Source organism: Corythoichthys intestinalis, chromosome 22, assembly GCF_030265065.1.
Source record: "Corythoichthys intestinalis isolate RoL2023-P3 chromosome 22, ASM3026506v1, whole genome shotgun sequence".
Lineage (NCBI taxonomy): Eukaryota > Metazoa > Chordata > Actinopteri > Syngnathiformes > Syngnathidae > Corythoichthys > Corythoichthys intestinalis.
Window position 1 is genome coordinate 12,044,496 of NC_080416.1, and position 18,521 is coordinate 12,063,016.

At 38.4% G+C, this 18,521-nt stretch overlaps 2 protein-coding genes across 4 annotated transcripts in view; one reads left to right on the top strand and one right to left on the bottom strand.

Moving 5' to 3' along the window:
- Positions 1-18,521, bottom strand: part of LOC130910306 (inactive phospholipase C-like protein 2) — a 114,308-nt gene that overhangs the window by 52,019 nt on the left and 43,768 nt on the right. For all 3 annotated transcript variants that reach the window (XM_057827488.1, XM_057827487.1, XM_057827489.1), the window contains exon 2: positions 481-881. In XM_057827488.1, coding sequence (XP_057683471.1) covers positions 481-741 — 261 coding nt within the window. In that variant the 5' untranslated portion in view covers positions 742-881. The remainder of the gene's footprint in view (positions 1-480; positions 882-18,521) is intronic.
- dazl (deleted in azoospermia-like) lies at positions 5,902-18,362 on the top strand. Its single transcript, XM_057827495.1, has 10 exons — positions 5,902-6,006; positions 9,102-9,224; positions 9,312-9,403; positions 9,512-9,563; positions 12,159-12,225; positions 12,298-12,500; positions 16,972-17,052; positions 17,137-17,178; positions 17,488-17,555; positions 17,635-18,362. Exons 1-9 carry the CDS (start codon positions 6,004-6,006, stop codon positions 17,527-17,529), a joined length of 705 nt encoding a protein of 234 aa, XP_057683478.1. The 5' UTR covers positions 5,902-6,003; the 3' UTR covers positions 17,530-17,555; positions 17,635-18,362.

The window sequence follows — 18,521 nt, forward strand, 5'->3', positions numbered from 1 at the left end:
AAATACAATATTTTTTTGCGGGGGGGAATGATATGCAAAGCAAATGACCGTCTAAGGTGCTCGTCACATTTTTTGTTTGTTTGTTTTCTTGCTTTACAACTTTTAAATATATATAAGAAAGTCAATTACATGCAATGACACTTTTCGGCCACCGGGGGGGCTGTCCCCCCTGTACACCCCCTTAAACTCCGCTTATGGTTACTTTGCCAAGTAACTAATTACTCTTACATTCAGGTAACTGAGTTACTAACGCAATTACTTTTTGGGAGAAGTAATATGGAACGGTAATTTTTAAAGTACGATTAACAACACTGTCAGCAACAAGAGTCATTGTATTGTGTGACATGACCATACTAATTTGCCAAACAACTTTTCATGTGACATACAGTCTAAAAGAATAGAACAAACCTAAATTCGCTTTTTTATTTATTTTTTTAAATATCCCACTTCCAACCAATCTGCTGAAAAAAACTGGCCTACCTTAATAAGGCTGCTGCGTCGAGGTATTGATTTAGTGCCTGAATCCGAGCCCTCCCACGTCGGGGACTCACAGCTGGACTCCCGATGGAGGCTCGTCGCCGGGTCTGTCGGGTTGCAGTTCCCGTTCGACACCGGCTCCTCTCCCCGGCGCGTCTCTGGGCTTCCTGCGGCAGCAACCGGTGGAGCGACGGGCTTTCTCTGGCCGAATTCGGCCATGGCGACTCGTACGCTGGGTTCACAGGTTCCTCGGCGAGGAGACATGCACCCAGGCTGCACATGCGTGGAAACGCGCCATGGTGGACGGGAAGGTTGCTGGCTGACGAGCGCAGGAAACTTCTCTGCCGACCTCCCTCTTAACGCCTCCCTTCTTCTTCATGCACGCGGGGTGGGCATGGCACAACCTTTAAAAAAAAAAAAAAAAAAAAAGGGTGGGAGGGCGACAACCGATTGACAGCAGGAATCGACACACCTTCCAGACATGCCAATTCTCATTACATCCTCCACACAGCTCTATAAATGGAAGCTGAAATTAAGACACTTATAGATTGCCTGCTCAATTTTACTGATTAATTGGTCAGACTAATTTGAATGCACCAGGAACCCAAAATTGCTGGACAATATTAACATAATGGTATGATTTGCCATCATTTACCCTTATGCTCAAAACTGCCGTTGACGGTGATCAACGTCCAATTCATTCGAATTTCCGACTTAAAAAATAAGTTTGCTAAAATTAACATGAATTTCAGTTATTGTAGGAAGTTTGCTTAGCATCCACACGTATAAAACGTGTAAAATACAGGTTGGGGCAGAGCAACTTGCTTATTTAAATTTGACGCCCTGAAGCAATGGTTGCTCTGAGGATGGTATGGCTGGACCTATTTGAGAGGGTGGGGATTAAAGATTGGTTTTTAATGTGTGTTATTTATTTTGTTTCAGGAATCCCTGTGAGCATCATGGCGTGGAAGAAAATGGAACGCGCTTTCTAGGGGCGTTACGGGGGGGGTCAGGTGTGGCCAGTTCCCACCCACGGACATGCTCTGCTCACCCAAAGAAAACTGGATATAGTGTTCTAGGTTGTAACCTTTATGTTGTTACCTCCTCTTTCACCTTAAAAAAAAAAGAAATAATGTTGTTTTTTTTCCTAGGGGGCGCTACACACATTTACGCATATTGATTTTTTTTTTTTTTTTTGTTACATTTTATCAGTTTTCACCAGTGTTCACCTGGCTGTTGAGTTTGGTGAGTTTTGAAGCATTCTGAGTGGGGTCAAAGTAGGGCTCAAAGCGTAAGGACAAAGAATGACTGCTAGGGGGCGCTACATAGTGTATTTGAATTTGTCTTATCAAAGATTGCACCTGTCTTGACCTGCCTGCCGATTTTGGTGCATTTTGAAGTATTCTAAGGGGGTCAAATTGAGCTCAAAGGGGCTGCGGAACAAAGAATAATTATAAAAATCATAATAAAATCGAGGAACCACAATAGGTTACCTAAAAAAAAACATTGTCACCTGCATGTCCATACTGTTTAGTTATGAATGTGTTGTAAGTCAAATAAAATCAAATCAACTTTTATTTGTTTAGACCAAATCACAACAACAGTTATCTCAAGGAGAAAACAAAACATGTTTTAAGGTGCAGTAGCCCTACGCTGGATTTCAACCTACTTGAGCATTGTTGCTTTTTTTTCCAACCCCCCCCCCCCCCCGTCCCCCCCCCCCAAGTAAGACTAATGCCCACCCACACCTGGCATCTTGGTAACACCACTGGCGCTTTCGCTGTCAAGGCTTTTTTTTTTTTCCCAAGCGGTTGCTCAATCATCGCAACGCAATCTTCATTCTTCATGGAGAATTTGTCTCACAAAACAAGCAGACAACCCAAGAGCGTGTTTGCGGGCAGACCGTCGGGGAGATCTCAAAATAGATTGTCTCACCGCGTCAATGTTTTGGGGTGTCGTTGCTGTCCGTGGGAGGCCAGCTTTCTTTTACTTTACATCTCCCGTTTCCCTGAAATTGTTTACTCATGAAACAATCGACTGCCGGCTAAGAACACAACCACGAGGGGCAATATTGAAATGTTTACGGAATGCACGTTGCGTTGCGACGATAGAGCGACCGCTTGAAAAAAATGCCTCAACAGCGAAAGCACGTTCCAACTTCGTCCAATCCATGATGCTCACTGGGTTTTCCAGAAAAATAAACACAAAATAAATAACGCACGTTAAGAAACAAATTTTAAGCCCTAACCTCTCAAATAAGTCCATCCCTACCATCCTCAGAGCAACCATCGGTTCAGGGTGCCAAATTTAAATAAGCAAGTTGCTCTGCCCCGCCCTGTATATATTTTTTTCCTGTCCATTCTTTCGACAACCTTTGACCAATTCACATACACATTGGATTTCTCTCGTATACATATATGTCAGCGCCAAAGGTTTTTGTCAGATTCACATAATCACACATCAGAAAATTCACAAAATCAAGGTGCCCTAAAGTTATCAAAAAAATGCGTACAATTCCGCAAAAAAATTTCAATGGCACATTCAACTCCCACAAAATATTTCCATTCATTCTTAATGATTTTCAGAAGTAGGTAGTAACGTGTTACATTTAGTTAGTTTTACCACGCAAAACATTTTACTTCTGAGTATAGATTTGTGAAGAAACACTACTTTTACTCCACTACTTTGGGCTACATTTTCCCCCTCTATTTTACATATTTACTTTATTTTTTTGCCAGAGATGCCGACAGTTGTTGTCCCAGCTTAACCAATGAGACATCGCAACAATAACCACATGACTCCATTGTACCAATCAGCGGTAACAATGTTTTGTTTTGTTTTTCACTACAGGGCACTCATGCTCTTTGAACAGGTGATGTTTCATGGAGTTGTTTTCATCTGAATTCCATTATTTTTTGTGTCGTCTTTTTGGCCTAATTTGGTCGTGTAATAAGTTATAGTAAAGTATAATAATAACAGTACATATAGAGGAAGTTGTGCTGAGAAAAAAAATACCATAATAAAAAAAATTAAAAATCAGACATTGTAACCAGTTACTCACAATGTTACTCATTACTTGAGTTTTCTTTTCACTTAATACCTTTTAGTTGTACTTGAGTACATTTTTTATTGACTACTTTTACTTGAGTAATATTATTTAGAAGTAATACTACTCTTATTGAATATTTTTTGGGTTACTTTACACACCTCTGCTGATTTTCAAATCAGACCTGCAAAAAAAAAAAAATTTTTTTTAACTCTTGGTTGTCATTATTTTTGACAAAAACAACTTCCTTGAATTGCCTTAAAGCTAACAAGAATTAACCCAAATTTTGCATGAAGTAACCTGGGAATATCCCAAAATTCTCAAGAAGTGACTATTGAACAGGAAGTAACCCAGAGATGCCCTAAAATCAACAGGAAATAATCCAAAATTTACATGAAGTAACCCTTGAATGACCGAAAATGTAAAGGAATTGTCCCGTAAGTACCCTGAAATTATTTAAACTGAGAGAACTGCTGTCAATAGCAATAAAACACACATAAAACAGTATAACTCACTGCTAAAATCAGAAATTCAGCATCTGTTTTGTGCAACTATTTAAATGTCAGCTTCTCTGAAGTTCTGAGCTGCCACTTATTTATTCGAAAGAAGCTCCAGGCAATTGTTTTCACGCTGTTTAAACGGCACTTTAATATTAAAAAAAAACTTTTTAAATGCATGAGATAACAAAAAATATATGAATATCAACTAAATGTGTTGGCATTGCCTGATGAGTGGTCTGTCTGCAAGATTTCATGCAATGCGCTTGTGTTTTTTCAGGCGTGATCGTGACTTGAGCTTTTACTGGAACATTCAGGGGAAATTATTATGATGCATTGCTTGTGGATGGATGCCAAGGCAGCCCCCTCAAGGGTAAATGCCAGACAAAATGAAGGGTTTTTTCTGTTCCCTGACAGAAAGTTTCTTCACTAACAGTCACAAAATTAAGTACGTGTGCAAAAAAATAAAGATTTAATATGAGTAGTCTTGACAATGTTGCCTTCAGCTGTTTTTAAAAAAAAATAAGTTCAAAGGTCGAATTTGTGAAAGACCTTTTAATAAGATAGAATTAACTCACGCATGAGTATTTGTTGACGTCTTTTATGTCTCGAAAATAAAAACTACACAAGCCTATACAAGTGCGCACAAAATAACGGTTAATGCACATAAATGTCATAAACTTTATGAGCGCCAGCGATAAAAGTCATTACCAGCTTGATTTTGCATTAGCCTTGTGTTTTGTCTTTGTTTACGATATTTTCTAGTCTATAATCTGATTTAATTGGTTGACTGAGGTGGAAATATAGAAATTGGATGCACCACAAAAGCTGCCTAAATGAAGCAAACCAACTTTCAAACATGTTTTTTTTTTTTTTTTTTTTTTTTTTTACAATGACATTTTAGCACTTTTCAACAGTTCTAAAAATATGATCCAGAAGTGTTCAATTCTTACTGTATTACAATCCAGATTAATTTTTGACCAATGGTGATGAATATGATTGCTCTTCCTCCAAACACGTTGTAGTTAGTCTACAGCAGTGGTTCTTAACTGGGGTTCGATTGAACCCCAGGGGTTCTTTGCGTAAGCCTCTCAGGAGTTCGGTGACGCTGACTAATGCTAGGCAATGTGCAGTTTTAGACCAGGTTTTGGACTGTTTTACCCTCAATTCACAGGCTTTATTCCATTTCTTTCAAATACTAGCCCTCAATCTAATGGGAGGAGAAATCAGTTTGCTCAGTGGAAGGTTGACTGGCCCTTGGTATGAGGAAGAATAACAGACCTACAGAAAAAAAAATCTTACATTATGAAAATAGTATGTGATGCAAGCATGCGACAATAAAATTATGTAGACATGAAAACAAAGAAAGGAACAGTGTGAAATGAAATGAGTTTAATTTCCTTTACCAACGTGAAAATCAAAAGCGAAAGGAAAAATTTTCATATACAGTAGTAAAGTTGAAATCTCGAAGACAGGAATTCACTTAGATGTTAGCTTGCTAGGTTTTGAATACATAAAAAGTGGCTTTATTATGAAATTATATGAACTATACTCTGAAACTCTTGGGGTTCGGTACCTTTAACAAAGTTGAGAACCACTGGACTACAGGCATTGTATCGCAGTAGTTTGTCGCCATCTTGCGGTTCACATAAAGCAATGATTACTCACATTTGATCCCAGTAGAATGAATATCTATCATACTGTGAAAAGAAATTACTACAGTTAATCCAATCTCTTTGGTATATTGTTAATCCAATCTGTGTGCATTCAAAAAATGTTATACTGTTGTGAAGTAACAATGCAGTGAGCATTGAAATAACAAACGCTTGATTGGCTCATCGTTCGGCCACGTGATCTCCAGGGGGCATTTTGAATGGCTGATGTAAGGTGGGTAAATTGTACACTTTGGGGACACTGGCCAAAAAAGTACTTTTCGTTTTTTGACCTTTAGGCGTTAAGCGCAGGGCTTTTATCATTTTAAATATGGTAAGTTTTAAAGAATTATATTATACGATCATTATTGTAAGGCTAGAAGAGTAACAGTGTTATTACTAAATTGAACCTCTATTACAACAATTATTTCGAAGGAAGGACTTTTGCTAATTAGCATCAATTGACCACCTGTGAAGAGGCCTAGCTAGTTCGGACAAAAATATGACCCTTTGTTAAAATGCTGGCTCCATTTCTACAACTATGAGCTATAATTTTAGTCCGTGTTTATTTTTTTTGAACTAGCATCGACTATTTCAAAATTGAGGCATTTTGAATACCAAATACGAAGTTCACATGTGTTTCTCTACGCCATTTCCCACTATAGTTCTCTTTTTCGAGTGTTGAAAAAGTTTAATGTATGTTTAAAGTATTGTCAGGTATTATTTCAAACTAGCCAATTTACAAAGGAAGCTGTGTGACTTTAGATCTGGAAAAAAATGCCAAGGAACTCTGTAGTTTCTGGAGGCCTACTCGCGTTTTTTGTATTGCCACTTGGATTATTGAAAGGCGTCAGTGTATGCATTTTTTGCACAAATTCGCCTCTTCATCGTATTAATTATAGTAAAAAAAATATTAGAATATTAATGCCTGTTGTCAAAAACTAACAACTACAACTAGTAAGACATAGTTTTCAACTCAGGATTTAGACGATGCCACATTTCGTTTGTCTCAGCAATTAGACGAAGCTACATTTCGTTTATCAGTCACCGCCATTTTCTTCTTAATAAATTCTCAGGTCACCAAAATGGCTGACGATAAAATTGATGTAGAACAAAAGAACATTAATTTAAAATATTTTGGACCCGTTACCCAAAAATGACAGCGTTTCGTGTAAGGGAAATGCTCTTTAAGCCAGTTTTTGTGTGATATTCCATTGAAAAAATATGGTCAAAAACCTGAATTAAAAGTACTGGTCCTTCTAAAAAAAATTAGCATATTGTGATGAAGTTCATTATTTTCTGTAATGTACTGATAAACATTAGACTTTCAAATAGTTTAGATTCATTACACACAACTGAAGTAGTTCAAGCCTTTTTTTGTTTAATATTGATGATTTGGGCAAAAAAGTCAAGAAAAACAGAAAAATCCCTATCTCAAAAAATTAGCATATCATGAAAAGGCGCTCTAAAGAAGTAGCTAACCTATTAACGAATTAACTCAAAACCCCTGCGAAAGATTCCTGAGGCTTTTAAAAACTCCCAGCCTGGTTCATTACTCAAAACAGGAAACGCTGTAAACTCTGAAGAGGTGACCGCACCCTGAGAAAGATTGTGGAGAAGGGCCGATTCCAGACCTTGGGGGACCTGCAGAAACAGTGGACTGAGTCTGGAGTAGAAACATCCAGAGCCACCGTGCACAGGCGTGTGCTGGAAATGGGCTACAGGTGCCGCATTGCCCAGGTCAAGCCACTTTGAACCTGAAACAGTGGCAGAAGCGCCTGACCTGGGCTACAGAGAGGCAGCACTGGACTGTTGCTCAGTGGTCCAAAGTACTTTTTTCTGATAAAAGCAAATTTTGCATGTTATTCGGAAATCAAGGTGCCAGAGTTTGGAGAAAAACTGGGGAGAAGGAAATGCCAAAATGCCTGAAGTCCAGTGTCAAGTACCCACAGTCAGTGATGGTCTGGGGTGCCATGTCAGCTGCTGGTGTTGGTCTACTGTGTTTTATCAAGGGCAGGGTCAATGCAGCTATCTATCAGGAGATTTTGGAGCACTTCATGCTTCCATCTGCTGAAAAGCTTTATGGAGATGAAGATTTCATTTTTCAGCACAACCTGGCACCTGCTCACAGTGCCAAAACCACTGGTAAATGGTTCACTGACCATGGCATTACTGTGCTCAATTGGCCTGCCAACTCTCCTGACCTGAACCCCATAGAGAATCTGTGGGATATTGTGAAAAGGAAGTTGAGAGACAGCAGACCAAAAACTGGATGAGCTTAAGGCCACTATGGAAGCATCCTAGGCCTCCAGAACACCTCAGCAGTGCTACAGACTGATTGCCTCCATGCTACGCCGCATTGAAGCAGTCATTTCTGCAAAAGGATTCCCGACCAAGTATTGAGTGCATAGCTGCTATAATTAATTGAAGGTTGACTTTTTTTTGTATTTAAAAAATACGTTTTTGTATTGGTCGGATGAAATATGCTAATTTCTTGGGGTAGGAATTTTTGTTTTTTCTTGCCTTTTTTACCACAATCATCAATATTAAAACAATAAAAGGCTTGAACTACTTTCAGGTTTGTGTAATGAATCTAAAATGTACGAAACTCTAATGTTTATCAGTACATAACAGAAAATAATGAACTTTATCACAATATGCTAATTTTTTGAGAAGGACTAGTATAACACAGATAGCAGACTGACATTGAATAAACGTTGATTTTCCATCAAAATCATCAGTATGGTTGACATCGAAATTTTCGACGTCAAGTGACATTGAAACAACGTTGTTCTATGGTTTGTCATGTGATGGTTGGGTAACTTAACATTGTTTTATAGTCGATGAACTAATGTTGACAAATAGTTGATTTATGATTTACCGGGAAATATAATTGAAAAGTCATTGAATTATGGATGAGCGGACGTTTTTGGTCGAAAACATAACATTGATTCAGCGTTGTTCCAATATTATTATTAATAAAAATGACGTTTAGGTTTTGTAAGGATTTCAACATTGAAACAACATTGATTGAGGGTGCAAAGTGACGCTGATACAGCGATATAAGGTCAACAGCGGAATGTTGATCCAATATCTTTTCAACGTTGGTCTGCTATCTGGGAACCTTGTTTTTTAACAGACTTCCACACCCTTTTTGTTTGAAAATTTCCACAGATTGGCTTGCAAGTCTAAGTTTGAAATATCCACCAATATCATACGGACTGAAAAGTTTGCTTTTGAAAAGTTTTTAAAGATTTAATGCAAATGTGCTTACATCACAAGTGATACTTGGACCGCACTTTTGAGAATTGCTGATGTGACCTATTATCTGATGAGGTAGTGTTTAAAATAGTGTTTCCCCACCAACATAAAGCTGATTCAATGAAACAATTTTCACGGCGTTTTATTGAGTGATAGTTTTCTTGGTAGGACAACCAGTTTTCAAGAGGCAGCAACCATAATTCGCCTTCCTCCCAGTTGGACAATGGCTACATTCTGCCAGAGGGCACAGTGACTCCCCATGCCATCTTTGTCGGAGGGATTGACACTAGGGTAAGGATGCGTGAGCTTTATGACAAATAACTTGCATGATAAGATGCGGTTGATTTACATGAAACAAGATTCCCTTTTAACATTTAGGTGAACACATCCGAAATGAGGGAATTTTTTGCGTCATATGGTACAATCAAGGAGGTGAAAATCATCACATTCCGCGGAGGATTAAGCAAAGGGTATATTTTCTATCATATTTGCACAAGGATTTCTTACTTGAAGTTCATGATTTTCCTTTCAATGTTGTATATTCCTCTTGAGTTGGTCTAACACTTCATTTCTTTTAGCTATGGATTCGTATACTTCACTGAAGATGTTGACATCAACTCAATTGTCGACGTAAGTACAAATGAAGTTAAATCTTGTGTGGGTGGTGTTAAATTTGAACATTAACATGAAGAAAACCCTCAGGAGGCACTATGGCATTTTTGTGAAGCGGTCTTGCGGCCGCCGTGGTCAGGACACTGACTCACGCCGGGGCCCAACACCCCCGTTTATTAGGTCACGTGATCAAGCAGATCAAATATCAGATTGTAGTGAGCAGAAATGGCTGCCATAGCTCAGTAAATTGCTGTGTTGTTAATCTTACTTTAAAAAAGTGATTAATTACAATTACAAATTACTTCTCCCAAAAGATAATTGAGTTAGGAACTCAGTTACATGAATGAAAGAGTAGCGAGTTACTTTGCAAAGAAACTAGTGTTACCTTTCATGTTTTTTTGTTTTTTGTTTTGTTTTTTTTCCATTTAAAAACAAACCAAAACATAGTAACCTTTGCGAGGCTTGGAAGTCATTTAATGCTGTGAATCAACCATTAAAGTTGTTAAAATTACTCTCGTTATTGCATTAGTTCCCTTCTGTCTACTTTCGATGTTTAGTTTTAAAACTTTTTCATCATTTAAAGATAGATTCAAGTCAAGATTTTGCCGATTTAGGAGTATTTTAGATAAAAAGTTACTTAGGTTTGTTAGGAAGGTTCTCTACAACAGAGCCTTCCTGAGAAGTCTACTGCTTTAAGATGGCGGCTGTTTACTAACGCCGGTGAGTCTATAATTTCTCATCCAGTTCTCAATACATGTGCAAACGCCACCGTGTCTGTCATTTCGCATCTAGTTCTATATACATGTGATATCTACCGTAGCATCACGTGGGCGTAGTTTGTAGGCTATCGGCTACAGTCAGGTATTCTTGGAGCCACTTAGCATCGCGTTTGCAACGGCGTCACAACTCCCCTCCTTCCCACTCCCGCTCTGCTCTCTCGTCTCCGTGAGTCCGTGTCTCTCAGACTTATCTCACATCATTCAACCAACATAGTCACGCATACCTTTATATCCTCAGTAACGATAACGGGGTTGCCAAGATGAGAAAACTAATTAATTAGATTACTCACTACTAAAAAAATAAAAAACACCGTTATTAACAACACTGATAAATTGTAACACAGTTTAACCCTTTAACACCTAAGCCTATTTTGGCCGAATTTGCATGCATTTGATGTTGCATTTATATTTCAAAGAAAAAATTGTTTACAATGGCCAAATTGGGTCCCTTTTTTCAGGACACCTTGAACTTCATGTCTAAACTGTTGTTTTCTTCACTGACCAATTATAATCCACATTTTGGACCCAAAAAGACAAAAAAAAAATCCCAAAATCTTTTTTCAGAATTTGTAATGTTGACGTCCCATTGACAACCAAACATGCTCGACCAACCGTTTTAAAGCTTGATAATATTTATTCAACTTGTTAGGATAAACATTCAATAGAAAAAAATAAGATTGAATAGTTTTATGTTTGACAATTCAACACAAACAGCAGGTATGGTCATAGGCGTTTTTGGCCTTTACACATACTATGGTCAAAACAGGTTATATAGTGTGCAAAATAGTGAGAAAAAAAATTATGTATATATCATCTAACACAAAAAGGGTTTGGAAGATATCTCTTTGTGAAGTTAGGTGTTGTACCCATCACCTTATCAAAAGTATATACGTACATGCAATCAAGCTTCTCCAACACACATCTACATAAAAATTGAAAAGATTATATTGAAGAAAAAATATATATAACATTGAAAAAAAGTATTTAAAAAAATATTTACAAGTAGTTCAAAATTTTCAGGCATGCGACCCAATAAAGTTTTTTTTTTTTTAATTTTTTTTTTTTTTTATTGCGCACTCAATAAAGCTTCTTGAACAGGTCACGGAGGGAGCTGCGTCACACACAACGTCACACAGTCTGCTCTTTCGCCGTTTGCGCTCTACTGTCACTTGTACTCGCCGAGACGCCGATTCATCAGAGGAAAACAACGACAAATACGACTCTTCTTCCTTGAGTTAATGAAATAATGCATTAGCTTGTGCTAAATGTAGTTTTAGATTCATTCTGCACGTTTCAAAGTCGCTCGCTCAAACAAACCGGCGTTGTGCATTTTTCGGCACAACACCGGCCGTTGCTTGCCTCGCATGCCTCCCTTTCAATAGTTGGCGCCTCGCTCGGAAATTTATTAAAAATGATCACATTCGGTTCGTCCTTCCTGACATCACAATGACACTTGGGATAAGTAGTCTCTTGTGCTGCTTTCGGTTTTGAAAAAGGACAAGAAATGATGGAAATATGGAGATGGATACATGGTCCATGCAGCATTTTAATGCATATTTATGAGTGCAATAAAACTATAAAACTCAAATGACATTATCTCCCGTTTTTCTTGGCTGATTGACTTCAAATAAAAACTGGTGTGGACATCAACTTCCGCACTTTCAAACGACACCAACCAGAATCACGTGGGTGATGTAATTACAGCGTGATGAAGCTTCAAAGACGATATGCGTAAACGTGTTGCTGCCGACACGTTCGGTGTTAAAGGGTTAAAATATAACGGCATAAAATCAATTCATCCGTTAAGTACAATAACTCTGGTTTGTTTCAATAGCAAAACATCATTTGGAAGGGGAAGACACTCAAGCTGGGCCCTGCAATCAATAAACAAAGGAATGCTCGTATGTATCTTGAATGCTCCCTTCTATGCTGGCACAGATGTTACAGAATCACTTCTATGTCGACCCTAATAGGCTACCTGCCACCAGAAAGAAGACATTCGCGTCTAGTCGAGCCTTGGATGAGAACCTCCCAGTACGCTTACTGCAATGGCTACCCAACCAATAGACCACGCGTGAATCAAACTGTGCCCTTCAATAGTGGTGGTGGCAGCCCCTACTACCCTGTAAGATACACAGATGTGCCTTACACTAGCGGTGGCAGCACCTACTACCAAGTAAGAGAAACACAGGTTTTCAAGAGATAATATATTGGCAAATGGCACGCTGAATGCAGATATATCACTGGCATGAAAATCACTCGCCTTTTGGCGAAATTCGCCATTTTGAAGTCAAAAAGGGTGACCTACGTGAATTGTGTAGATCCAAGGAGAAAATATTTTTTTTTGGGGGGGGGGGGCGTAAGTCCATCTAACTAACACGTTTTATTTAAGGGTGTAACGTTACATGTACAGTATTTGTATTGAAACAGTTCGGTACGTGGTGCTCGGTTCGGAACGGAGGCGTACCGAACGAGTTTCTGACGTAATGTAACCCTTACTTTTCGAGGCTGTGAGTCGATCGGGTTACAGGTTTCTTTGTGTAGATTATATTTACTCTGTCTTCTCTCCTATAATGAGGACCAACACGGTAGGACAATATAACCCAGAAACGTCAACGGCGCGACAACGTGGCCGCCGCAAGAACGCAGTGAAACGCCGGCGTTTAAGTCAATCAGCAAATGCACACCAGTTGCAGTGCGGCCGCGTGTTAGACGCGTCCCAGAAGCAGCTCAACAAGACGCACGCGAAAAGAACGGCGGAGTTTATTATTTGACGTGACCCTCCTGCGTCAATACTACTACCGGTAGCTGGGATCGGGCAGACCGGAAGTCACTCGTGTAAAAATACGGTGGAGCCGGTCGATTTTCAAACTAATATGCAATCGTAACCCACTATTTGAGTCCATCAGATTTCTTGAGTGGTAAATCGGGGCACAGTTGACTTGTCTTTGTTGATTTACTGCTGTCTTCTCTGCTATAATAATAACCAACACAGCCCCGTGTTCAATACAAAGCCCGCCTACCACAACAAAACAAGTAGGAACTAATATTCACATAGGAACTAAAGTTATACAACCTAATATGTACAATATAAATGAATACTACATCACATTTGTAAAATATAAACATGTAATAAAATAAATAATTGCCCATTTAAATTAAATAAATTGAAATGAGCTACAACACCTGTAATTAAATAATAATACACACATCCTGCTTACACAATTAAATGTATTAATTTTTGTGTGGCGCTTTAACTTGAGAAAATACGCGGGGTCTGAAAGGCAAATTGTTGTTGGATTATCTTTAAATACCCGCTACTTTTTGAGCAGAATTCTAGCTTTGTATAGGCTAATGTTCCTATTGTTGAAAACACAATGGTGTGTAATAAACAACTAGCACATTTCTATTTTGCATTGTTTTCTTACTGTACCGAAAATGAACCGAACCGTGACCTCAAAAAGAGGTACGTACTAAACTGAGATTTTTGTGTACCGTTACACCCATAGTTTTATTGAAGTTGCCAAGCCTGTCGCGATATGCAATGAGTCCATTTATCGCAAGGTAAATAAAAATGAAGGCGGTAATTTTCACGGCTGCGTTTTATCACCGCGTGCGTGCATACATTTGTGCATGCGTTTAGATAACATATTAGACTCCAGTTGTTGTGTCCAGATGTTTATTGGTCAACAACACGCTGTAGAATTACAGTTCACACATACAAAATAAGGAAACAGCTATATTAAACACTGTAAACGTTAGCTTTGCTACACTGAGACTAATGGGGGAAAAAAAGACAACCTACTAAAGCATGCTATAAAACATTGGCAGTCTTTTCCAAAACGCAAACTTGCGGTTAAAAGGTGACACTTCAAACATGAAAAATCGCTGGTTAACAGCATTTGCAAACGAAAAAAATAAATTAAAGCACAAGCAATGACGAAAAGTGCTTTTTGCTAAACCACCAACAACTTTACACGCCGGTACTTCCGGTGAACATTTCAAAATAAAAGCACGTCACGTTTGTCATCTAAATTTCTGGATTTCTGGAGTTAATCCCACATACTTCAGAATTAACACTATAATATGTAAATACTATAATACTACAGAATTCAGATTTTACACTAAGAATAACTTTAAAATGACACCCTTTTTAAGAAATATGATTGGCAATTAATATTGTAAATATTATAATACTATTATATATAGTAGTATACAGTACTATAATAATAATACTAGACATTTTTTTAATAACAATTGTTCTGAATAATGTCGGAAAGGCGAAGTCTGTCTGTCTGTCTGTCTACATACAGTGGGGAGAACAAGTATTTGATACACTGCCAATGGGAAAACCTTGGCAGTGTATCAAATACTTGTTCTCCCCACTGTATATATTAGAGGTGGCAATCTTTGGGCACCTAACGATTCGATTACGATTCAGAGGCTGCGATTCGATTATAAATCGATTATTGATGACACCCCCCCACCCCACTATTAGCTGCTTTTAATGTTTTGTACATTAGTTACAAAAAATGTAAAAAAAAAAAAAAAAAAAAAAAAAGGCTCGCAGGCTTAAATAAACGACTATTTCAGTATCAAGTTAACAGTTAAAAACAATAATATACTCAAATCCCCATTCTGTATCAGCAGCTTTAAACTACATTCAATTAATTTAATGTAGTGAATCAACCGTTAAAGTTGTTAAATTGCTCCCGTTCTTCCATAATTTCCCTTTTGTCTACTTTCGACATGTGAAAGTTTTAAAACTATTTTAAAGGTAGATCCAAGTCAATATTTTACCGATTTAGGAGTATTTTAGATAAAAAGTTAATTAGGTTCACTTGGAAGGTTCGCTACAACAGCCTTGCAGGGAAGTCTACTGCTTTAAGATGGCGGCCGTTTACTAACGCCCACATCTAGCTTTCTGTAAATGTGCTGCTAACGCCACCGAGTCTATTTTGCATCTAGTCCTATATAAATATGATATCTACGGTACCATTATGTCAGTGCTTCTCAATTATTTTCTGTTACGCCCCCCCAAGGAAGATGTAAATGTTTCGCGCCCCCCCCAACTCTCTGCCGCCACTGTAAATAGTATCATTCGTCTATATTACTATTATAAGTACGCCTCAGCTTAACATTGTCCTTTTTTTTCTATTAAAAAAAGTAACATAGATCAACTTATAATAAAGTATAACTTTTTTAACATTGTGTTGCTTGTAACAGAAAAGACTTAACGCGCATCAATTTGCCTGAAGTTAAAAAAAAAAAAAAAAAAAAAAAAAGTCACATCCAAACTGTAAAAATACACTCAAGGTACATTTTTGACCATTTGATACTGAAAAATAAAATGTAATAAAATCAGTAAATAATAACAAATTCAAATTGATTAGAAACATTTACTCTTCAGGACAACATGCCAAAAAAATTTGACCGAAAAAAAACAAAACTGAATAGAAGGGGGGGGGGAAAGTCTTTGGACAGAAGGAAAGTTTTTATTTTCGCTGATTCACCACAGTGCTCACTGGTTTACTGATATAACACTGACAAAGCGGGACGATTGTGACAATTGGCAATATTCGGCACATTTTCGCTGAAAAACAATCAAGCGGCTTATCAATGAGATTGAGGTCTAATGTCTTTAAGTGGCGTCTTAACTGATTTGGCTTCTCCGCTATAATCATTTTTAGACTCAGTAAACAGTGGTCTTTCCTCATTTCCCACTATATTAAAAGTCAAAGGCAAACGGCCCGAAAAAAGCGCATTCTCGGCGGCCGAGGGAGAACCGTAGGTGAGGGCGGTGGTCGTGACGATCCCAAGCCGAAAACGGCACTTCTCGGCCGGACACGTGAGAACCGAAGAAGACAGTGGGTCGCTGCGTGAGTCCAGCTCTGCATGAGTCTCTTCCGTGTGCTCTTGCTTACTTCAAAAATACTGCACGCACTTTGAAAATGAGAGCGCCACTGCCACCCACGGAGTGGATGTGCAAGTACACTTTATTCTAGTACGGCAAAAAAAAAAAAAAAAAGCATGTTCCCCGAGGTCACTCGCGCCCCCCCTGGCATCGCTCTGCGCCCCCCTGGGGGGGCGCGCCCCACCATTTGAGAAGTACTGCATTATGTGGAGCTGTCGGCAGCAGTCAGGTATGTTGTTGTTTTTTTATCTCGCGGCATGAGTTGAGCTAGAGCCGTGAGTTGAGCATTGGCATTACCCGAGGGGCCGGGTCATGACAAGCATGATGTTTAGCTACTCTCGCTCCGTTCCTCATTGCGTCCCGAAGACCGCGCGGCGCGCTGAGTGTGTTTTACTTCCGCTTTACTTGACATATTTCAATAATCGGAATTTGGATGTTTGTGAATCGTTCTCGAATCTTCCACGGCCAAATCGCGAATAATCTAAGAAACGGAAATTTCGCACACCTCTAATATATATATATATATATATTAGTTGACTAATTTTAAAAATAGTCGGCTGACTAATTGGGAGAAAATTAGTCGTTTGGGACAGCCCTACCGGAACATGTTGCCTCCACACCCTTCTCGCCTATTTAACCCCTGACCCATTTTCATGCCTGATATCAGCTTTACATTCAGCTACTACTGTAAATAGGCTCTTAACTAATCTGATATGTATTCTAACATCTACAGCAGCCGTATTGCCACTCCCAATATGGAAGCTTTATTGTTCCACAGATGCCAGTGAACCAGCCGAACCCATACGCCTACCAGGTATATTTAATTTTTCGGCTTACTGATAGTCCTTTCTTCATGTATTGTGCTTTCTTACATATTGTCTTTCCCCTGTTTGCACAGTACTATGTGCCTTACTGGACACATGATCAAAATTTTCATCAGGTGAGTCCGTACAGTGAAAATGTACTTATTTATTTTTCCTAATTGGAAGCTCAATAGAGTCATATGTCCTATAAAGAGCATTTTCTATATTCTTTTCTGATTACTTTAGGAAGCAGTTAAAAGGGTAACCGTATAACTGTCAGTCTTTTTCAACCTTGGCTAAATTCTGTATCAAAATTAATTTGTGGCACTCCAGCAATGTGTAATTAATACCACTAGATGGCAGTCAGGTCTTGTTTTCCTACTTTATGCTATGTTTAAATAGGAATTCAATATGTTTCCCACTGAAGTTGTTTTTTCCGTTTGTAGGGTTTGGCGGAGAGTGGAGTTCAGACCATGCTGACTGTGTAGTTCACACAGCTTCTGACCCACATCAGGTAGTACGCTACTTCTGAGATTTGTCACATGATTATTGTATGCCAAGTGAATAAGTGTTTTCTGCCCTCCTTTCCTAAGGCTACAGGACATGAGAGCACGGATAAGACGATGTATCAACTTCACCCGACTGCCATATTTTCTTCATTCTCTTGGCTTGCGTGACCAATTTTAATTTCTTTTCCAGTCCCATTACAGTCCTATTGACCCACAACCTCTCACCAAACCAGCTTTTTTGGTAATTACCGAAAGCAAAGTCTTTTAAGATCACCTTTTATATGTATTTATATTTTTATGTTCTATTTGTTCCCTTTTTATGTGGAGTTGACAAAAACAAAATATTCAAAAATATGTTAATAATATGACCCATTTGGAATCTTTTTTTTTTTTTTTTTTTCCTAAAGTTCATTTTTATTTGTTTTATGCTCATGTTTATTTTCTCAAGTTCATAGAACATCGGGTTGAGGTGACTGGTAAGCAAAAAATTTGTTATATTTTTCAACATGTCACTTGGTCACATGGCAACAAGCTATCTTTTTTTGAGAAACAGCTTGAAATGGTTTCATACTTTCAAGCTCTTTTGGGGTGAAAAAAAGTTCAGATTTGCATGACTCATAATGTTTTTGGTTCACTTGTGAGGAATCATCCAGGCTCAAGTCACTTTTTTGTTCATTTGTAAGGTTAAAAACCTCGCCTCATTTGCACTGCACATTTGGTGGATTTTGTTTTCATGGGATTGGTCTGGATTGTATCACCCTTTGGTGTTTCAAGTGTTTCACTTTAAAAAAAAAAAAAAAAAAAAACATTTATTCAGAGAGCCTGGGCATTGCACTGTTCATTTTTGTAAAGTTCTGTGTTAAAATAATAATAAAAGTTTAACTACGGCTACTTGAGGGTTGGTGGGTTGTTTTCCAGTCTCCACTTGGGGTTTTCTTCCCTAGCAACAGCCTCCATCATCTTTAAGTGGG